This window comes from Staurois parvus, unplaced genomic scaffold (assembly GCF_062004578.1).
Source record: "Staurois parvus isolate SC_StPar_1 unplaced genomic scaffold, SC_StPar_1.0 ptg000104l, whole genome shotgun sequence".
NCBI classification, from domain to species: domain Eukaryota; kingdom Metazoa; phylum Chordata; class Amphibia; order Anura; family Ranidae; genus Staurois; species Staurois parvus.
Genome location: NW_028317900.1, coordinates 7682369 through 7699072, shown reverse-complemented (window position 1 = coordinate 7699072; position 16704 = coordinate 7682369). Strand labels below are relative to the sequence as shown.

General features: G+C 42.6%; 1 protein-coding gene across 1 annotated transcript in view; it reads right to left on the bottom strand.

The window, feature by feature from the left end:
* The window catches only part of SPRED1 (sprouty related EVH1 domain containing 1), a 115427-nt gene that overhangs the window by 41480 nt on the left and 57243 nt on the right, over window positions 1-16704 (bottom strand). The window contains exon 2 of the mRNA XM_089671300.1: window positions 16525-16699. Coding sequence (XP_089527426.1) covers window positions 16525-16699 — 175 coding nt within the window. The remainder of the gene's footprint in view (window positions 1-16524; window positions 16700-16704) is intronic.

Here is a 16704-nt window from a genome sequence, read left to right as displayed (position 1 = left end):
AAGTCAATAATCGTTTGTAAGCTGTTCCTCGAAGCTTACACAGGGTTTGGTCTCTGGGCTGATGTTCTGCATCCTGAGAGGAGAACACACATACTACCCCATAGCCAGAAGCACCAAGTGATAGCTTTGCCATAACCCCCGATCGCTCCATGGCTTTGTGGGAACAGTCAAGAAAAAATCTGGTGCGAAGGTGGCTTCAAGAATTTTCAACGTTCAACGCAATTGCAGGAGTGTCAGTTTCCTGGTCCTGTGCGATGTGATTCCTTCTTATTTCTACGAATAGAAACGTGTGTCGATTGCATTATTAAAGTGACCCTAAAATAGAAGACCATTTACACTCACTCACAGGTGGCCTGAGTAATCTATTTTCCCTCCATTCTAGCACTGAGTCCTCTATAATTCCATGAGTGTCTGATGCTCCCGAGTCCCCTCCACATGCCATGGTTTTATGCAGTGATGTAGGAGGGTCGGAGGTTAGAACCCAAATGCACGTCAGGGGGCAAGGGCATCTTACAACCTTGAACCTGCAGCACTAGAATGGAGTACAGGTGAGATATCTAAATCCAAAAATACTTTTTTTTTTCAACCAAGAATACAATTTTAATATATCACAGATTAGTAGTGCTTAGATGTGGTGACTGAAATGTATTTCTTTTTTCAGTGTAACAACATTTTCTACAAATACAAAAAGATTCCTGCTAGAAATCCAGTGTGCTTGTAACTTCCTGTGTTTTGAGAGGCATTCCCAGCTATCTTCTGTGAACTACAAAACAATTCCACTCTGTGTAATAAAAAAGATGAGGAAGGGAAGACAGTGTTTGTAGTCCAAATCAGGAGAGCAGCCTAAGTTGACAAAAGCCTGAAAAAAAAAAACAAATGCAGTCACCCCATCTAAGGACCGTTAGACAATAGATCATAGTTTGGTTTTTGAGTTTAAATATGTGGTAACATGGTTTTCTTTTAAACCTGACAAGGTAATTTTAAAGTATTTAAAACTCCATTTAAGGTGTGCTAAAAGGAGATAGGAGGATACAGGTTGGCAGTCCACTTTTAGCATGCCTTAAATTCTTTCACTGAAGCTAAAAAAACACAAAAAACAATTGCACTTGCAAATTGCATCCATGTAGCAGCCTTTACAGCGCTTCAGTCATGGAGGAATATTAGGCCCATTTGATAGGCAAAGATCTAACACTTTAGAGTTGTGTTAAGCTTGCCTCTAAGCACCATCATCCAAGCATTTGTGCTAGCTCATGACTAACTGGCATTTTTACAGATCAATGGGAATATACAGGAGGCAGGAAGGGGCTGGCAAGCTTTGGTTTTTCTGAAAAGGCAGTTATGTCCACCCCATTCTATTCCCAAATGCTTAGCACTTCTGGGTTCAATGTCAGTATGGTGTCAGATGCCAAAAAAAGAGTGAGATCAGAGACTCCAGCACACACAGGGACATAAGAAGACTCTTTGGAACCCTATGTATGTCTCCATGTCATCCTGTAATCGTCCAGTATCATACTGCTATAAACTTCAAAATCAAAATTTAACAGAACAAAACACGGTGGCTAAGTGGTTAGCACTTACGCCTGGCAGTACGGGGGTCATTGGTTCAAATCCCAACCACAGCACTACCTACACGGAGTTTGCATGTTCTGCCTGTGCCTGCGTGGGTTTCCTCCGGGTACTCCTGTTTCCTCACACACTCCAAAGACATGCTGGTAGGTTAACTAACTCCTGTCTAAATTTGCCCTAGTATGTATGAATGTGAGTTAGGGCCCTTAGATTGTAAGCTCCTTGAGAGTTAAGGACTGATGTCAATGTACTATAACTATATTGCCAAAAGTATTGAGACACCGCTCCAAATCATTGGATTCAGGTGTTGCAATCACCAACATGGCCACAGGTGTATAAAATCAAGCACCTGGGCATGCAGACTGCTTCCACAAACATTTGTGATAGAATGGGTCACTCTCAGGAGCTCAAAGAAGTCAAGTGTGGTACCGTGATAGGTTGCCACCTGTCCAGAGTCCATCTGTGAAATTTCCTTGCTACTAAATATTCCACAGTCAACTGTTAGTGGTATTATAGCAAAGTTGAAGCAACTGGGAACAACAACTCAACACATAAAATGACAGAGCGGGGTTAGGGCATGCTGAAGCGCACAGAAGTTGCCAGATTCAATAGCTAAAAACCTCCAAACTTCGTGTGGCCTTCAGATTAGCACAACAACAGTGCGTAGAGAGCTTCATGGAATGGGTTTCCATGGCCGAGTACCTACATCCAAGCCTTACATCACCAAGTGCAATGCAAAGCGTCATATGCAGTGGTATAAAGCACGCCCCACTGGATTCTAGGGCAGTGGAGACCTGTTTTCTGGAGTGCCGAATCACACTTCTCTGTCTGGCAATCCAATAGACATGTCTGGGTTTAGTGGTTGCCAGGAGAGCGGTACTTGCCTGACTGCATTCTGCCAAGTGTAAAGTTTGGTGGAGGGGGGATTATGGTGTGGAGTTGTTTTTCAGGGGTTAAGCTTGGCCCCTTAGTTCCAGTGAAGGGAAAAGCGTCAGCATACCAAGACATTTTTGGACAATTTCATGCTCCCAACCAGTGCACAAAGCAAGGTCAATAAAGACATGGATGAGCAAGTTTGAGGTGGAGGAACCTGAGTGGACTGCACAGAGTCCTGACCTCAACCCAATATAACACCTTTGGGATGAATTACAGTGGAGACTGCAAGCCGAGCCTTCTCGTCCGACATCAGTACCTGACCTCACAAATGCGTTTCTGAAAGAATGATCAAACAATCCCATAGATACGCTCCTAAACCTTGTGAATAGCATTCCCAGAAGAGTTGAAGCTGTTATAGCTGCAAAGGGTGGGCCAACGCAATATTGAACCCTATGGACTATGACTGGGATGCCTTTAAAGTTCATGTGCGTATAAAGGCAGGTGTCCCAATACTTGTGGCAATACAGTGTATGTAAAGCGCAGTGTAAATTGACCGCACTATATAAGTACCTTTAATAAACCCATACACAGATGACACAAACGGCAGACACTCAATTAGGAAATAAGTTGCCTAATCACAGTTTGTCCTACTTCTGATTTTACATTGCTTTCAAAAATGCATAATTTTAGATTGCCACATATGTGTAATTATTTATTTTCCCAACACATATTTAGCTTTTCTAGTTAGCTGGAATTTTTGGGATAATGTGAGTGTGCTAACAGAGGGGAATATATTGTTTTGATAAAAATTTGTGAAATTTTATTTTAATCTTCTGAGTCCTCAACTTTCAGAAATGATATGATAATAATTAAGATGATAATTTCTGTGTAAAACAAAAAAAAACAAAAAAAAAGCAAATCCATCTGGGGTGCTAAATGGAAAGTAGTACTGGCAGCACAAGGGTTAACATTTGATTTATCATCTTTTTCCAAGCACTGCATAATTGCTCCAAAGGAACTTTGAGAAAAGTGTAATGCAATGCACTACATGATCCCCTGCCGGAAGAGATAACAGGAAGATGATTAAAGATTTCAGGGATTTAGGCGGCCCACGTGCAGTCTGAGCAGAGTCTGGGGAGTGAGGGGGGATGGAGCCACTAGACAAGGCCTTGCTAAAGGGAAACCTGCTTCTTGCATTAACCAGATCAGTAAATTTACTGATGGGAAAGGCAGGATGACTCCCAGCTGGTAAAAGCAGTCACTCCGACAAGGCTGGAAAAGCCATGCTTTACACAGAGACTGGGCTAATCAATACATCCTGGTACATTGAATAACTGCACGACTGGGCTGTGTATATTAAATCTTACCTGTAGGTATAATGTATATCTCCTAAATGTGCACTGTTTCGGAGATATTCTATGTTTTTTAGAACCGGCGCATGAGTTCTGAAGGAACGGCATACCTGTGTGCCGTTCCTTCAGAGTACTGTGCCGTGGCCCAAGAGTAACGTCATCGAGGGCCAGGCCAGTCAGACGCCAGAGCTTACGAACCTGGACGGAAGACCGGGTGAAGATGGAAGCCTCTGCAGCGGTGACAGCATGCCGCTGGAGGACTTTGTTTTAAGGTACGTCCTACGTAATGTGCTCGTATGCAATGCACATTATGACATTACCTTGCAGGGTACCTTTTTTTTCCTGCAGTTTACTACTGCTTTAACTATATCTTTAGTCTCCAAAAATAATCCATACACACCCACTACTTAATGACAATCTGCGTTCATGAAATTGTTTCCCCATGAGCTCCCAAACTTCTCCTTTTCCTCTCTGACTTCCGTTTGTTTGGAATGAGTAGCGCCTGCAGTGTCTGCTGTCCTGCTCTTTGCATATACAAATCCCATAGTCCATCTCGTCTTATTTGTCCAATAAATACAGTACTGAAAGCCCAAATACCTGCAGAGTAGTCCTGCACAGTGACCATGTCTTGCTTTTTTCAACCAACATATAATGATATATGACCACTGACAGGTGAACTAAATAACTTACCTCGTTACAATATATACTGTAATAAGCAGCAAGTGAATATGTCACTGAATCTGATGTTGTGAAAGCAGAAAAAAAATGGGCAAGTGTAAGGATTTGAACAACGTTGACAAGGACTAGACAACCGGGTCAGAGCATCTTCAAAACTGCAACTCTTGGGGATGTTCCTGGTCAGCAGTGGTCAGGACCTACCAAACGTGATCCAAGGAAGGGAAAACTGTTGAATTGGCAACAGGGCAATGGGCAGACAAGGCTCACTGATGCACATGGGGAGCAAAGGCTGGCCTGTGTAGTCCGATCCAATAGAAGAGTTACTGTAGCTCAAATTGCTGAAAAAGTTAATGCTGGTTGCGATAGACTGACCCATTCTACAGCAAAAAGCACCTAAAATGGGCACATGAGCATCAGAACTGTGCCACGGAGCAATGGAAGAAGGTTGAGATTGAATTCAAGAATGGTTTGGGCAACAAGTAAGTTCGAGGTGCTGACGTGGCCTCCAATTTCTCTAGATTTCAATCCAACCAAGCATCTGTGGGATGTGCTGGAAAAACAAGTCCACTCCATGGAGGCCCCACCTCACAACTTACAGGACTTAAAGGATCTGCTCCTGACGGCTTGGTGCCAGATACTCCAACATACCTTCAGAGGTCTAGAGGGCTCCATGCCTCGATGGGTTATGGTGGATGGTCATAATGTTATGACTGATCTATGTATGTTTATCCCTCTTTTCTTACCCTGCACTTCATTTCATCTTCATTTTCGGAGGATGATTCTATTCCCTGAATAGGGACAGACACTATATAGAGAATCTAATAAAATCTGTAGACCCGCAAGGATGTGAAAGTCACATGAGTGCTCGGGTAAAGGTTCCATTATTGATTCATAATTTGTTCTTGCTAAAAAGTCCCTGTGATTTCCCTTCAAAGAACACCCAGTGAACATCTCCACAGGCTAAAAGGTAGTAATCAATGTCTTAATCTAGCAGAGTGATCGCTAAAATAAGCCATAGCTGTTTGTAGCCTCGGATCACACAGCCTACGTCCCGGATCTCTTCAGCCTAGTAATACTTGGCTCCATCTCCCAAACATGACCAGCAAACCCCATTTGGCCTTGTGCCTCGATTTCACACGCCACTGGCTTTAACATGCCAGGAGTGAGCTGATTCATGCAGAATCCTGTGGCTTTCATCCACTAACAGTCTGTCTCCTCCAGACTCATTATCCTGTACCGGAACACTGCACCGTTACCATGGAGACCAGAACTCTGCAACAGGCACGGTGACCAAGTGCAACAGGCACATGTTTTTAGATCTGAAGTGAGGTGCATAATGCTGACAGCCATACACGGCACTCACAAGGTACAGAAGGATGGATGACACTGACAGCCCTAGCATGCATACCCCAACACCTACCATAATAATGCTGACCACAGGATCTAAGCCATTTTTGGTGTATTTGTTTAACCACTTGGCCTCTTAACAGAACTACCCCCTCCATGACCAGGGCATTTTTTTTTTGCTATTCAGCACTGCGCAACTTTAACTGGCAATTGTGCGGTCACGCAACACTGTACCCAAATTAAATTTATGCAATTTATTCACACAAATAGAGTTTTCTTTTGGTGGTATTTGATCACAACTGGGTTTTTTATTTTTCATTATAGAAATTAGAAAAAAAAACATTTTTGAAAACAATTACTTTACTTTCTGTTATAAAACATACTCAATTTAAAAACAAACAAACTTACTTTCGGTATACGTTTAGGCTAAAATGTATTCTGCTACACGTTGTCAGTTAAAAAAAGTCCCAACAAGTGTATATTAATCGATTTGTGTGAAAGTTATAGTGTCTAGAAACAATGGTATATACAGTATACTGGAATTTATGCAATTATAATGCTATACTGGTAATGGCAGTGATCAGCAACTTTTAGTGGGACGGTACTAGTGTGGAAGGCAATCTGGTGCTGGCTGATGCTGGCTGGGAGGTACACTAACTGACTGACACTGACAGTAAAATAGTGAACAGACAGAATACTGTACACTGTCACTGTACTAATGACACTGGCTGGGAAGGGGTTACCATCTAGGGGCAATCAAATTGTTAACTGTGTGCCTAACAGTGTGCAATAAATGCTGCTTTTAATAATAGATCTGGCTGTTTCTTCTCCCTGCCTTGATGGGAGAAGAAACAGCCAGATAGCTGCTCTGTTGTTTGTAAACACAGGACTTGATCAGTAGGTCTCAGCCATAAATCATTGACAGGGACCTGGCTGTCAGCAGCAGTTTATGTTGCTGAGCCTGCAGCTTCCACTCAGTCGCAGTAAATCTACTGTGAACAGGCGCAAGTGGTTAAAGAGACTCTGGCACCAATCATTAAAGTGTCACTAAACTCTGGCTTAAAAAATAAATTATATCCAAGTACACATCCCTTTGATTGCTCTCAGCCTTCTACAAATTAATTTTCTTTTTGCTGCTGTGATCCAACTTCCTCTTAATTATTATTTTTATTTTATTTATGGTACTTATACAGCGCCGTCAATTTACGCAGCGCTTTACATATGTACTGTACATTCACATCAGTCCCTAACCCTCAAGGGGCGTACAATCTAAGGCCCCTAACTCACATTCATACACATACTAGGGCCAGTTTAGACAGGATCCAATTAACCTACTGGCATGTCTTTGGAGTGTGGAAGGAAACCGGAGTACCCGGAGGAAACCCACAGAGGCACAGGGAGAACATGCAAACTCCAGGCAGGTGGTTTTGAACCAACGACCCTAGTACTGCCAGGCGGAAGTGCTAACCATTTAGCCACTGTGCTGCCCATTATTAATGGGTGGCTACGTTCGTTCCCCATGGTCCCACTTTATGTAGGAATGTAGCCACCCTCTTCTAGTCACTCCTGGAATGGACCAGGCACAATGGACTATGAGAGATGTAGTGTGCAAACAGTTGTGTACATGAACACAACATGCACAGCTCGTTTCAAACAAAGGGAAGTGAGAGGGAAAAAGTGAGGTTTCAGAGCTCACAGGAGACATTAAGAAGAGGCAGAAAAGAACAGTAATAAACAGTTTCATGAAAAATAGATTACATGACCATTTGCTTCTTTTTAAGGATATCATTTAATGTCACGTTAATTTCAACAAAAAATTCCCATAAGATGATCTGCATGTAACAGATTTTAAAATTACATTTTTTATCTTGTATTGACATCCAAAAGCCCCAAGACTGCTATGGGCTGGGGGAGGGGTGCCATCTTGGATGTGATATCAGCATTTGTCCTTCTCCAGCAGCTACATAAAAGGTTATGTAGGGAACTAAAGGGAGGGGCAAAGGAACTTGGCCAGCACAGCCCATAATTAGACCCTCCTAGAAGAAGGTCTGCAAAGGAATTGGACTATTCGATGTTTCCAGCAAGTTTAACAAGATATAGCAAAGTGAATAACAAAATCAATCATTCATTGAAAAGAACAAAAATGCTGCAAGTAATTATTTACAATACTTGTTTTTTCTGTGCTTTAACTGCAATTGTTTAGGTTGTTTACAAGGTCTCTTTAAAGTAGAGCTCAAGGCAAACAGCTAAAGTCACAAGCTCGTGAGAGTCGGGAATTGTAAGCGTTATTGTGAAGCAGGTCTCCTCCCCTGTCAGGCAGGACTGTGTTGTTTGGCAGAGCAGTGTAAATCACAGGAGTGGATGGACACAATACAGATCATTTGACAGGTAAAACAGCTCTCATATATGACATTCATCTGTGCACTTAGGTATATGTCTGAAGTTCAGCATGAGCCCTGGTTCACACTGATGCAGTCTGGAATTCTCAGCGTTTTCTGTGCAAATTCCGCAACACATCAGAATCGCACCTTGTTCATACGAACCACTACGGGTGTGTACGTTAAGTTACCAATACCCCGAAAGTGATCCGCAAAACGCAGTGCGATGTGCAGAATTGGATCGCATAGGTGTGAATACCCATGCAATCCGATTCTAGTGCGGACCAAGAAAAGGGTCCTGCACATTTTTGGTGCGGGTGCAGTGTGATTAGATTCATACAAAATGAATGGCTCCAATCACACCACACACAAATTGCATGTTACTTGCATAGGAATGCAGTGCGGTTCCTGTGCGAATCATATGCGATATACCACACCGCATATATGTGGACCCAGGCTTAATAAAACATGTGCCCAGTTTATTGCTAGGTGATCTTACAGCAAATCTGCTATATGAGAGAGCAGTGGACTGTAAATGCCTACTTCTCCATGTTTTGTCATGACCAGTTTTCTACATTGGCTGAGGAAAAAAAAAAGCAGCCCCATACATTGCTGTACTAAAAGTTTCATTTCTCTTCTACACAACTAGACAATTGTCTTCTGCAAGTTATTAAGCAAACCGGAAGTCTAAATTCAGAAAAGTGGAAATTACTAATGTTCTTGAATTGAAATTACAAGAACAGATGACTATAAAAAAAGATTCTGCCAAATGACTAAAACTGGCTATACATGGCTGTTTTTTTGTTCAGCGGGCTGAAAAAAAAAAATAGAACCTCCCCCTTCCACACAAATGAGTTTGATGACGGAATTCTCCTCTTTCTTGCCTGCGCAAATTGTATCCTGACAGTGGCTGCAGCCAATTATCGAGAAAGTTTTACCAACTTGCTCCTTGAATCAAACGATTGACTTCAATCGAACAGGGACGGTCCAACACTGATTGAGATGCAGCCAGTGCCTGGTGAACTGGCCCAATTTTTTATCTGTCCATAGCCAGTTCAAAACTGTAATAATGAAAAAAAATGGATGTGCTGTCCACAAGGAATTAGGCTTCAAGCAGATTGGATCCAGTTAGATGAACGTTTTAAAGACAAAAAAATCAAGTGAATTCACTAATGTAAAAGTGCGACTTCTGACACAAAACTGGGCTTACACAAGGACAAGGACCCTCCCTATCATGATAGCATAGGATGCCGTATTTGAAGGATATCCCAAGCCTTACCCCACATATTTGGTTGAAAGGATGTAAAGATGGCGCTTCTACATCTTATGGTCCTAGGCCTTTTTTGTGCATCAACAGAAACTGGCAACACTTTGGCTGCTATCCAAATCAACAGTGAAGGTTGGAAGAAGCCCACAGTCCTTTTTTCAAGAAGTCAACGAGTGTATGAGCTTGATGCTGGTCAACGAGAAATGAACTAGCATCGTGTATGACTTACAAACTACATTTTTGAAAATATGGGAACCATATCTTACCTATGCTTTCCCAACCTGGAATCTAACTTGAACTACTTGTTGCCTTTGTATTAAGTTTTGGACCCAAGTCTGAGGGGGAATTATTCCCACTTTTTCCCCCAACCCCCTTCCCTATCGATCTGTCTTCACCCTTCATCCATGTTCCTCAACTGCCCTCTTGTACTGGTCTTGTACTGTGGGAGCAGAGGATCAGGTAAGTAAAAATGCTTTTCTCCATCCCCTAGACATAAATGAACATTTAACCCTTGCACTGCAAGGACAGCCCCTCTACTTTCCCTGGAGTTTAGCTCTAGGTAGGCAGTGGAGAAAGTCACATGTGCTTCCATACTTTTTTTTTCTCCGGTGGGCAGGAGAGAAATTGGAAGGTAACTATGTACCCCTTATCCTAGGTGCTCCCAAACAGACTTAATATTTTGCCTTAAAGAATATCTAAACCCAACATTTCATATTCCTGATATATGTCTGCTGTACCATGTACTTGTATGAAAAAGTATCCTGTTCTCTTTGTATTGCTTCCTTTGTGTGAAATCTCTGGTGTTCCTGACAGTCCCTCTGCTTTCCTATTAAAAACTGACCACACTAAGAAGGATAGCAGAGTGTGGTCACTTCTCTAGCTGTGCTAAGCAATCTCCAATGATCAAACTTGTGCTGACCCCCCTTGCACAGCCATTTACTGTGAAGATGAGTGTCCTGCTGTTTCTCCTCCCCGAGCGTCTAGCTCACAAATGTGTTGCCTATCATTTCTATTTATTTTATTTTCAAAAATAATAGGTTTCTTACAAGGTGAGGATTTACAAATACTTTAAAATGAGCAGTGTACTGGTTCACTTAAAATAATTATTTTTCACTAGGCCTCATCCATAAAAGCGTCTTAAGGAAACATGACCCCCTTTCACATTTCCAGTAAAATATGAAAGAATACATGAGTGCATTTCATTGGAACAACTGTTTCTTCATTCCTTCCACTAGGATTTAAACACTGAGCACATGCAAATGCAGCACAAACGTATGCTTATCAAATACAAAAGATTTAAACTTGTTGTGCATGCAGATGTTTTCATGAAAACTAGGCAAAAGGATGGAAAGAACATGCAGCCTACATCACTGCAGAAATAATCCTTCTGTTTAACAATGCTTGCAGGTTCACTCGGTCATAATTATGTTTAAATCCTGAATCTAGCTGCCTTTTCACAAATTGCTTAAAAAACTGCAAATAGATTAAAAAAATGAAAATGGGGCTGTGTTTATCATCTGCTTCTTGTGGGAATAAATGAAAAACCAACAGGATTAAAATGGACATGATGTACTTTAAAGGGGAAAAAAACTCACAAGGGCAACTTCAATGTGGACAAACAGGAAAATAAAGGAAGAACTACGCCTCACTGCCTTAGGTCTTTTGCTTTTAGAAAGATTAAAGGTAAAGAAACACAGGTAATTATTTGTGGCTGTACCATTAGGCCAGAGACATATGGGCTTTGGGGTCGTAAAGAGCAATGTGTAACAAGCATTGGTACAGATTTTCAAGAAAACTTCACCTCCCATTTAGAGATGTTAAAATATATCAAAACTCAAGAACAAAAATATATTACACTGGTCAGCCATAACGTTATCATAGCTGACAGGTAAAGTGAATAACAATGATTATCTTGTGACACTGGCATCTGAATGTTGCCAGCGTCACAAGAGAGCAGCAATAGAACATGTTGTCCCTGAAGTTGTGTGTTGAAAGAGAAAAAAAAAATGGGCAAGCTTAACCTCCCTGGCGGTATGATTATTTCAGATTTTTGGTGCTGAAAGCGGTACCATTTTTTTGCATGGAAATATGTATTTTTTTTATTGTAGGCTGTAATTTTTAGGAAAAACTCACTGAAATCTGTCCGAACAAGAGTCTAGTAAACATCCCGGGTATGATAAAATTTGAAACACAAAATCATAAATTATAATTTAATAAATAATCATAAAAATAATATAAAAATAATAAAAAATTTAATTCAATAATATAATCAAACCAAAAGCACTGAAATGTGAAATAGAGCGCCAAGTTCGCACATTGCTGAGCTCAGTCGCAAAATCGTTTTCAGTTTCTGATGACGAATTTCCCCCACGAATCATTATCACTCAATTCTGTAAGTGGTTCTGATTTACTATCGCTGTTCTCTAGCTGATCTAAACCGCTTTTGACCTAAAGGGACACTTTTTGGACGCCATGGACATTTCTCAGTTTCCAGGCAGAAAGAACAGACAAAATGCAGGCAGGGCACAGGACAAAGCACTAGGGACAATATGTATGTGAAATAGGTTGAAACAGCAATGTTTTACTGTGTAAAATGAAAAAAAAAAAAAAATGACATTTTTTTAAATTTTTAAATTTCCCGCCGCCGGCGGCGGCGGCGCCCGTACGTCCCGACGTCACAGGGACAGGACACAGAAGCCGGATGCCGGCATCGGCCGGAGGAGATGGCCGGGGACGCTGCAGGGGACACATTGCGGGAGCGCAGGGTAAGGTAAGTGAAGAACACATGCCAGAGCAGCGCCGCATGGTAAGCCCGAGTGTAGCTCGGGGTTACCGCTCTTGGTACTGAAATGTTACCCCGAGCTACACTCGGGAATACCGCCAAGGAGGTTAACGTCCCTGGCTGTATGATTATTTCAGATTTTTGGTGATGAAAGCGGTACATTTTTTTGCATGGAAATATGTAGTTTTTTTTCATATTGTAGGCCTGTAATTTTTAGGAATAACTCACTGAAATCTGTTCGAACAAGAGTCTAGTAAACATCCCGGGTATGATAAAACTTGAAACATGAAATCATAAATTATATTTTAATAAATAATCATATAAATAATAATATAATAATAAATTTATATCAATAATATAATCAAACCAAAAGCACTGAAATTTGAAATATAGCGCCAAGTTTGCACATCGCTGAGCAAAGTCGCAAAATAGTTTTCAGTGTCTGATGATGAATTTCCCCACAAATCATTATCACTCTATTCTGCAAGTGGTTCTGATTTACTATCGCTGTTCTCTAGCTGGTCTAAAACTGATTTTGACGTAAAGGGACGCTTTTTGGACGCCATGGAGTTTTACCAGTTTCCAGGCAGAAAGAACAGTCAAAATGCAGGCAGGGCACAGGACAAAGCAGTAGGGAAAAAATGTATGTGAAATGCTTTGAAACAGCAATGTTTTACTATGTAGAAAATCATTTTTAAAAAAAAGAAATTTTTTAAAACTTCCAAATTTGCCGCCACAGGGACAGGAACACGGAAGCCGGATGCCGGCTTCGGCCGGAGGAGATGGCCGGGGACGCTGCAGGGGACACATCGCGGGAGCGAAGGACAAGGTAAGCTCTGCAGGGAATCCCTGATCAACGCCGCATGGTAAGCCCGAGTGTAGCTCAGGGTTACCGCTTGTGGTACTGAAACTTTACCCCGAGCTACACTTGGGAATACCTCCAGGGAGGTTAAAGCAGAGTTCCAACCAAAAGGGAAAGTTACGCTTTAAGTACTAGTCCTCTGCTTCCCGTGAGGAATTGGCACCTTGAGGGAGCGGGTACCCGATTTTGACAGGTACCCACTCCCACTTCTGCTGCGGACACCTAGACAAGTGGAAGCGGAAGTTTTCCGCACGTAGTCTTCTAGTACATGTGACAGGTCCCAGAAGACCACAGGACCATTCACAAGGAGCAACACTACTTGTGCATGCACAGTGGGCACCGCACTTCAAGATGTCGGTGCTGGAGAGCAAGGACGGCCAGTGAAAACGGCTGCGGTGAGTACACCGCTAGATCTGCGACAGCTAAGTGGCTGTTTTTTAAGCTTTTTTTTTTTAGCTGCTGACTTATTTTTTTTAACTTTGGCTGGAGCTCCCCTTTAAAGTGTTACTAAACCCACAAACAGTAAAATCAGTCTCTATATGCAATAAAGCATGCTTGATATACTCACTGTGGAACCTAAGGGGTTAATCCTCTGCATTGCGTAAAAATGGTGTTTGATCCTGTCTTCTCTGATCCTCCCCTTCTCCCAGTACCCTCCTCTTATCTTTTGATAAGACATATTGTGTGGAGACACTCTGCCCATGCTCAGTTTGGTGTGTACCGCTAGGTGTTTTTTTTTTTCTTGGGAGAGTGCATATGATCAGCACAGGGCAAATCAGCGCTGTCCAGACAGAGATCAGGGGTTCTGCATCCTCCTAGAGCAGAAAGAAAACTTCTACAAGCATTAACCAGTGCTCTGCTGAACAGTGAAGTCACAAGACTGCTCTAACTGCTGATGAGAAAAGGTATTTAGCAGTTTATATTTACTAAAATAATTGCATTTCTATGCTCTGTGTACTGTGGGGGACCAGATATAGTGAATGCAGAGTCCTGGGTTTAGTAATACTTTTTAAGGAATTGAATGACTTTGACATTTGCCAAATTGTAGTGGCTAGATGACTATATCAGAGCAACTCCAAACTACAATCTTGTGGGATGTTACAAGTCTGCAGTGGTCCGGACCTACCAAAAGTGGTCCAAGGAAGGAAAACTGGTGAACAGGATCATGGGCAGCCAAAGCTCACTGATGCAAGTGTGGAGCGAAGGCTGGCCTGTATTGTCCAGTCCAATTGTAGAGCTACTGCAGCTCAAATTGCTGAAAGAGTTCATGCTGGTTCTGATAGAAAATGTCAGAACACAAATTGCATCACTGTTTGTTGTGTATAAGGCTGTATAAGGTGCCCATGCTGTCCTGTGTCCACAGCCAAAAGCGCCTACAATGGGCACACAGAGAAGAGATGGCACTAGGATGAACTATGGAAAGAAGGCAAGCCAGCGGCGGTGAAGTCCCTGCCTCGATGTGTCAGGGCTGTTCTAACAGCAAAGGTAGGACCTACTCAATACTAGGTGCATGGTCATAATGTTATGGCTGATCAGTGTATATTGCAGCTGAACAGTCCTTTTTTTTTTCTAAGTTTCCCTTTTCTTTATTTTTAACTGGTGATCATGTCAGCAACACACTTCCTGTTCTAGGGTGACAACGCTCACTCACTGGACTGTACATATGGAAGAGCAGAGTAGTCACCTTTGCACACAATGTGTATTATGACTACAGAAACACCCCTGTCTCTATAACATGGGAAGGAGGTGGATTGGGTTGGTAACACTGCTTGGGATTTCAGTACAGCAGGGGCACATTGGTAAAGGTCCACAACACAACAGTAGGAGCCTACTGGATTTATGGCAGATCAGCAGGTATTTTTCTGTACTTGAAGCATTTTTAGAGGCAAAACATGAGTAACTGTGTATGTATTGGAGAGATATACTATGTTTGTTTTTGCCCTGACATACACGTTAAAGCACAGATCACAGTAGGAGCTATTAGAAGGCTTTCAAGTGTGAAGTAGTGCTGAAGCTTTTGAAGTAACAGCAAGCACGTTCACTATGATCTGTTTTTAACTTCCCCAAACTGGAGCTGATGGGTCACATAAGACAAGTGCATTGCTGTGCGGCTATGTCACTCATTATGTTGCACTGCATTAAGGCTGACCACTTATTTGAATGGGCTGCCTAACCCAACAAAACAGACCTAAAATGTACCTGCAGCATTCATGTATCATAGAGTAGGATGTCACCGTGTGTTCAGTGGGCTGCAATTCACAATTAATGGCACTGCAGTGCACCAATACGTTACCGAGGCCAAATGGTGTGAATGGACCCTCAAGATTTCAAGAAATTTAAATGAAGGGAGTACAAGCTAATTCCTGTATGTGCAAGAGTATCAGCAGGAGGTCTTCCTAAAGCGGAGCTCCACCCAAAAAGGGAAGTTATTTATTTATTTCAGGTACTTATATAGTGCAGGCAATTTACGCAGCGCTTTACATATATATTGTACATTCACATCAGTCCCTAACCCTCAAGGGGCGTACAATCTAAGGTCCCTATCTTACATTCATACATACACATACTAGGGCCAATTTAGATAGGAGTCAATTAACCTACCGGCATGTCTTTGGTGGGTGAGAGGAAACAGGAGTACCTGGAGGAAACCCACGCAGGCACAGGGAGAACATGCAAACTCCAGGCTGGAGGTGCCGTGGCTGGGATTTGAACCAACGACCCTAGTACTGCCAGGTGGAAGTGCTAACCATTTAGCCACTGTGCTAGGAAGTTCCGCTTCAAGGACTGATCCCCGTTAAGGATTGGCACCTTCGGGGAGCGGGTACCCGAAATTGACAGGTACCCTCTCCCACTTCTGCTGCTATCGCCTAGGTGATCAGAAGCAGAAGTTGTCCTCCCCCCTCCCTCCCGGTAGTCTTCTGAGACATGTGACAGGTCCCAGAAGACTTTGGGACCTTTCACAAAGTGCAGCGCTACTCGTGCATGCGCAGTGATCACCTGGCTATGAAGCCGCAAGCTGTTACAGCTGGGTGCCCACACTGAAGATGCCAGCACCAGGAACACATGGCGGCCGGTGAAACGGGCTGCGGGGGGGACACTGCGGGATCGAGGGACAAGTAAGTGTCTGTTTTTTAAAAGTCAGCAGCTACGGTTTTTTTAGCTGCTGACTTTAATTTTTAGTTATTTTCACTGCAGCTCCACTTTAAGTCTAGTATAGTTTGTAATTTACAGTTAGTGAAGTGCAAGTTAGAGCTGAAGGTAGACTATGCATATACACAAGGGTGAGTGTAGTGCTAAAGGAGAGGAAAGGATACCAGGAGGTTTGTACAACAGTGTGACAGCTATGGGCGGTAACACAAAGGAAAAGCACATAAACGAAGGATACAAACAGCATGGAATTCTGAGACATCTCTCACCGTTTTGTCTCTGAGCCGTTCCCCATGAACAAGAAAGTCTGAGCTGCCATGATCCTCAGGGTGGGGAGTCTTGTACACGGTGACACAGCTGAGTCCCCCTCCTGCAAGTGGCAGCCACCCGCCACTTGAGTCATCCCGCGTCATCACCACAGCTCGCACGCGTGCATAACTGTCACTGCA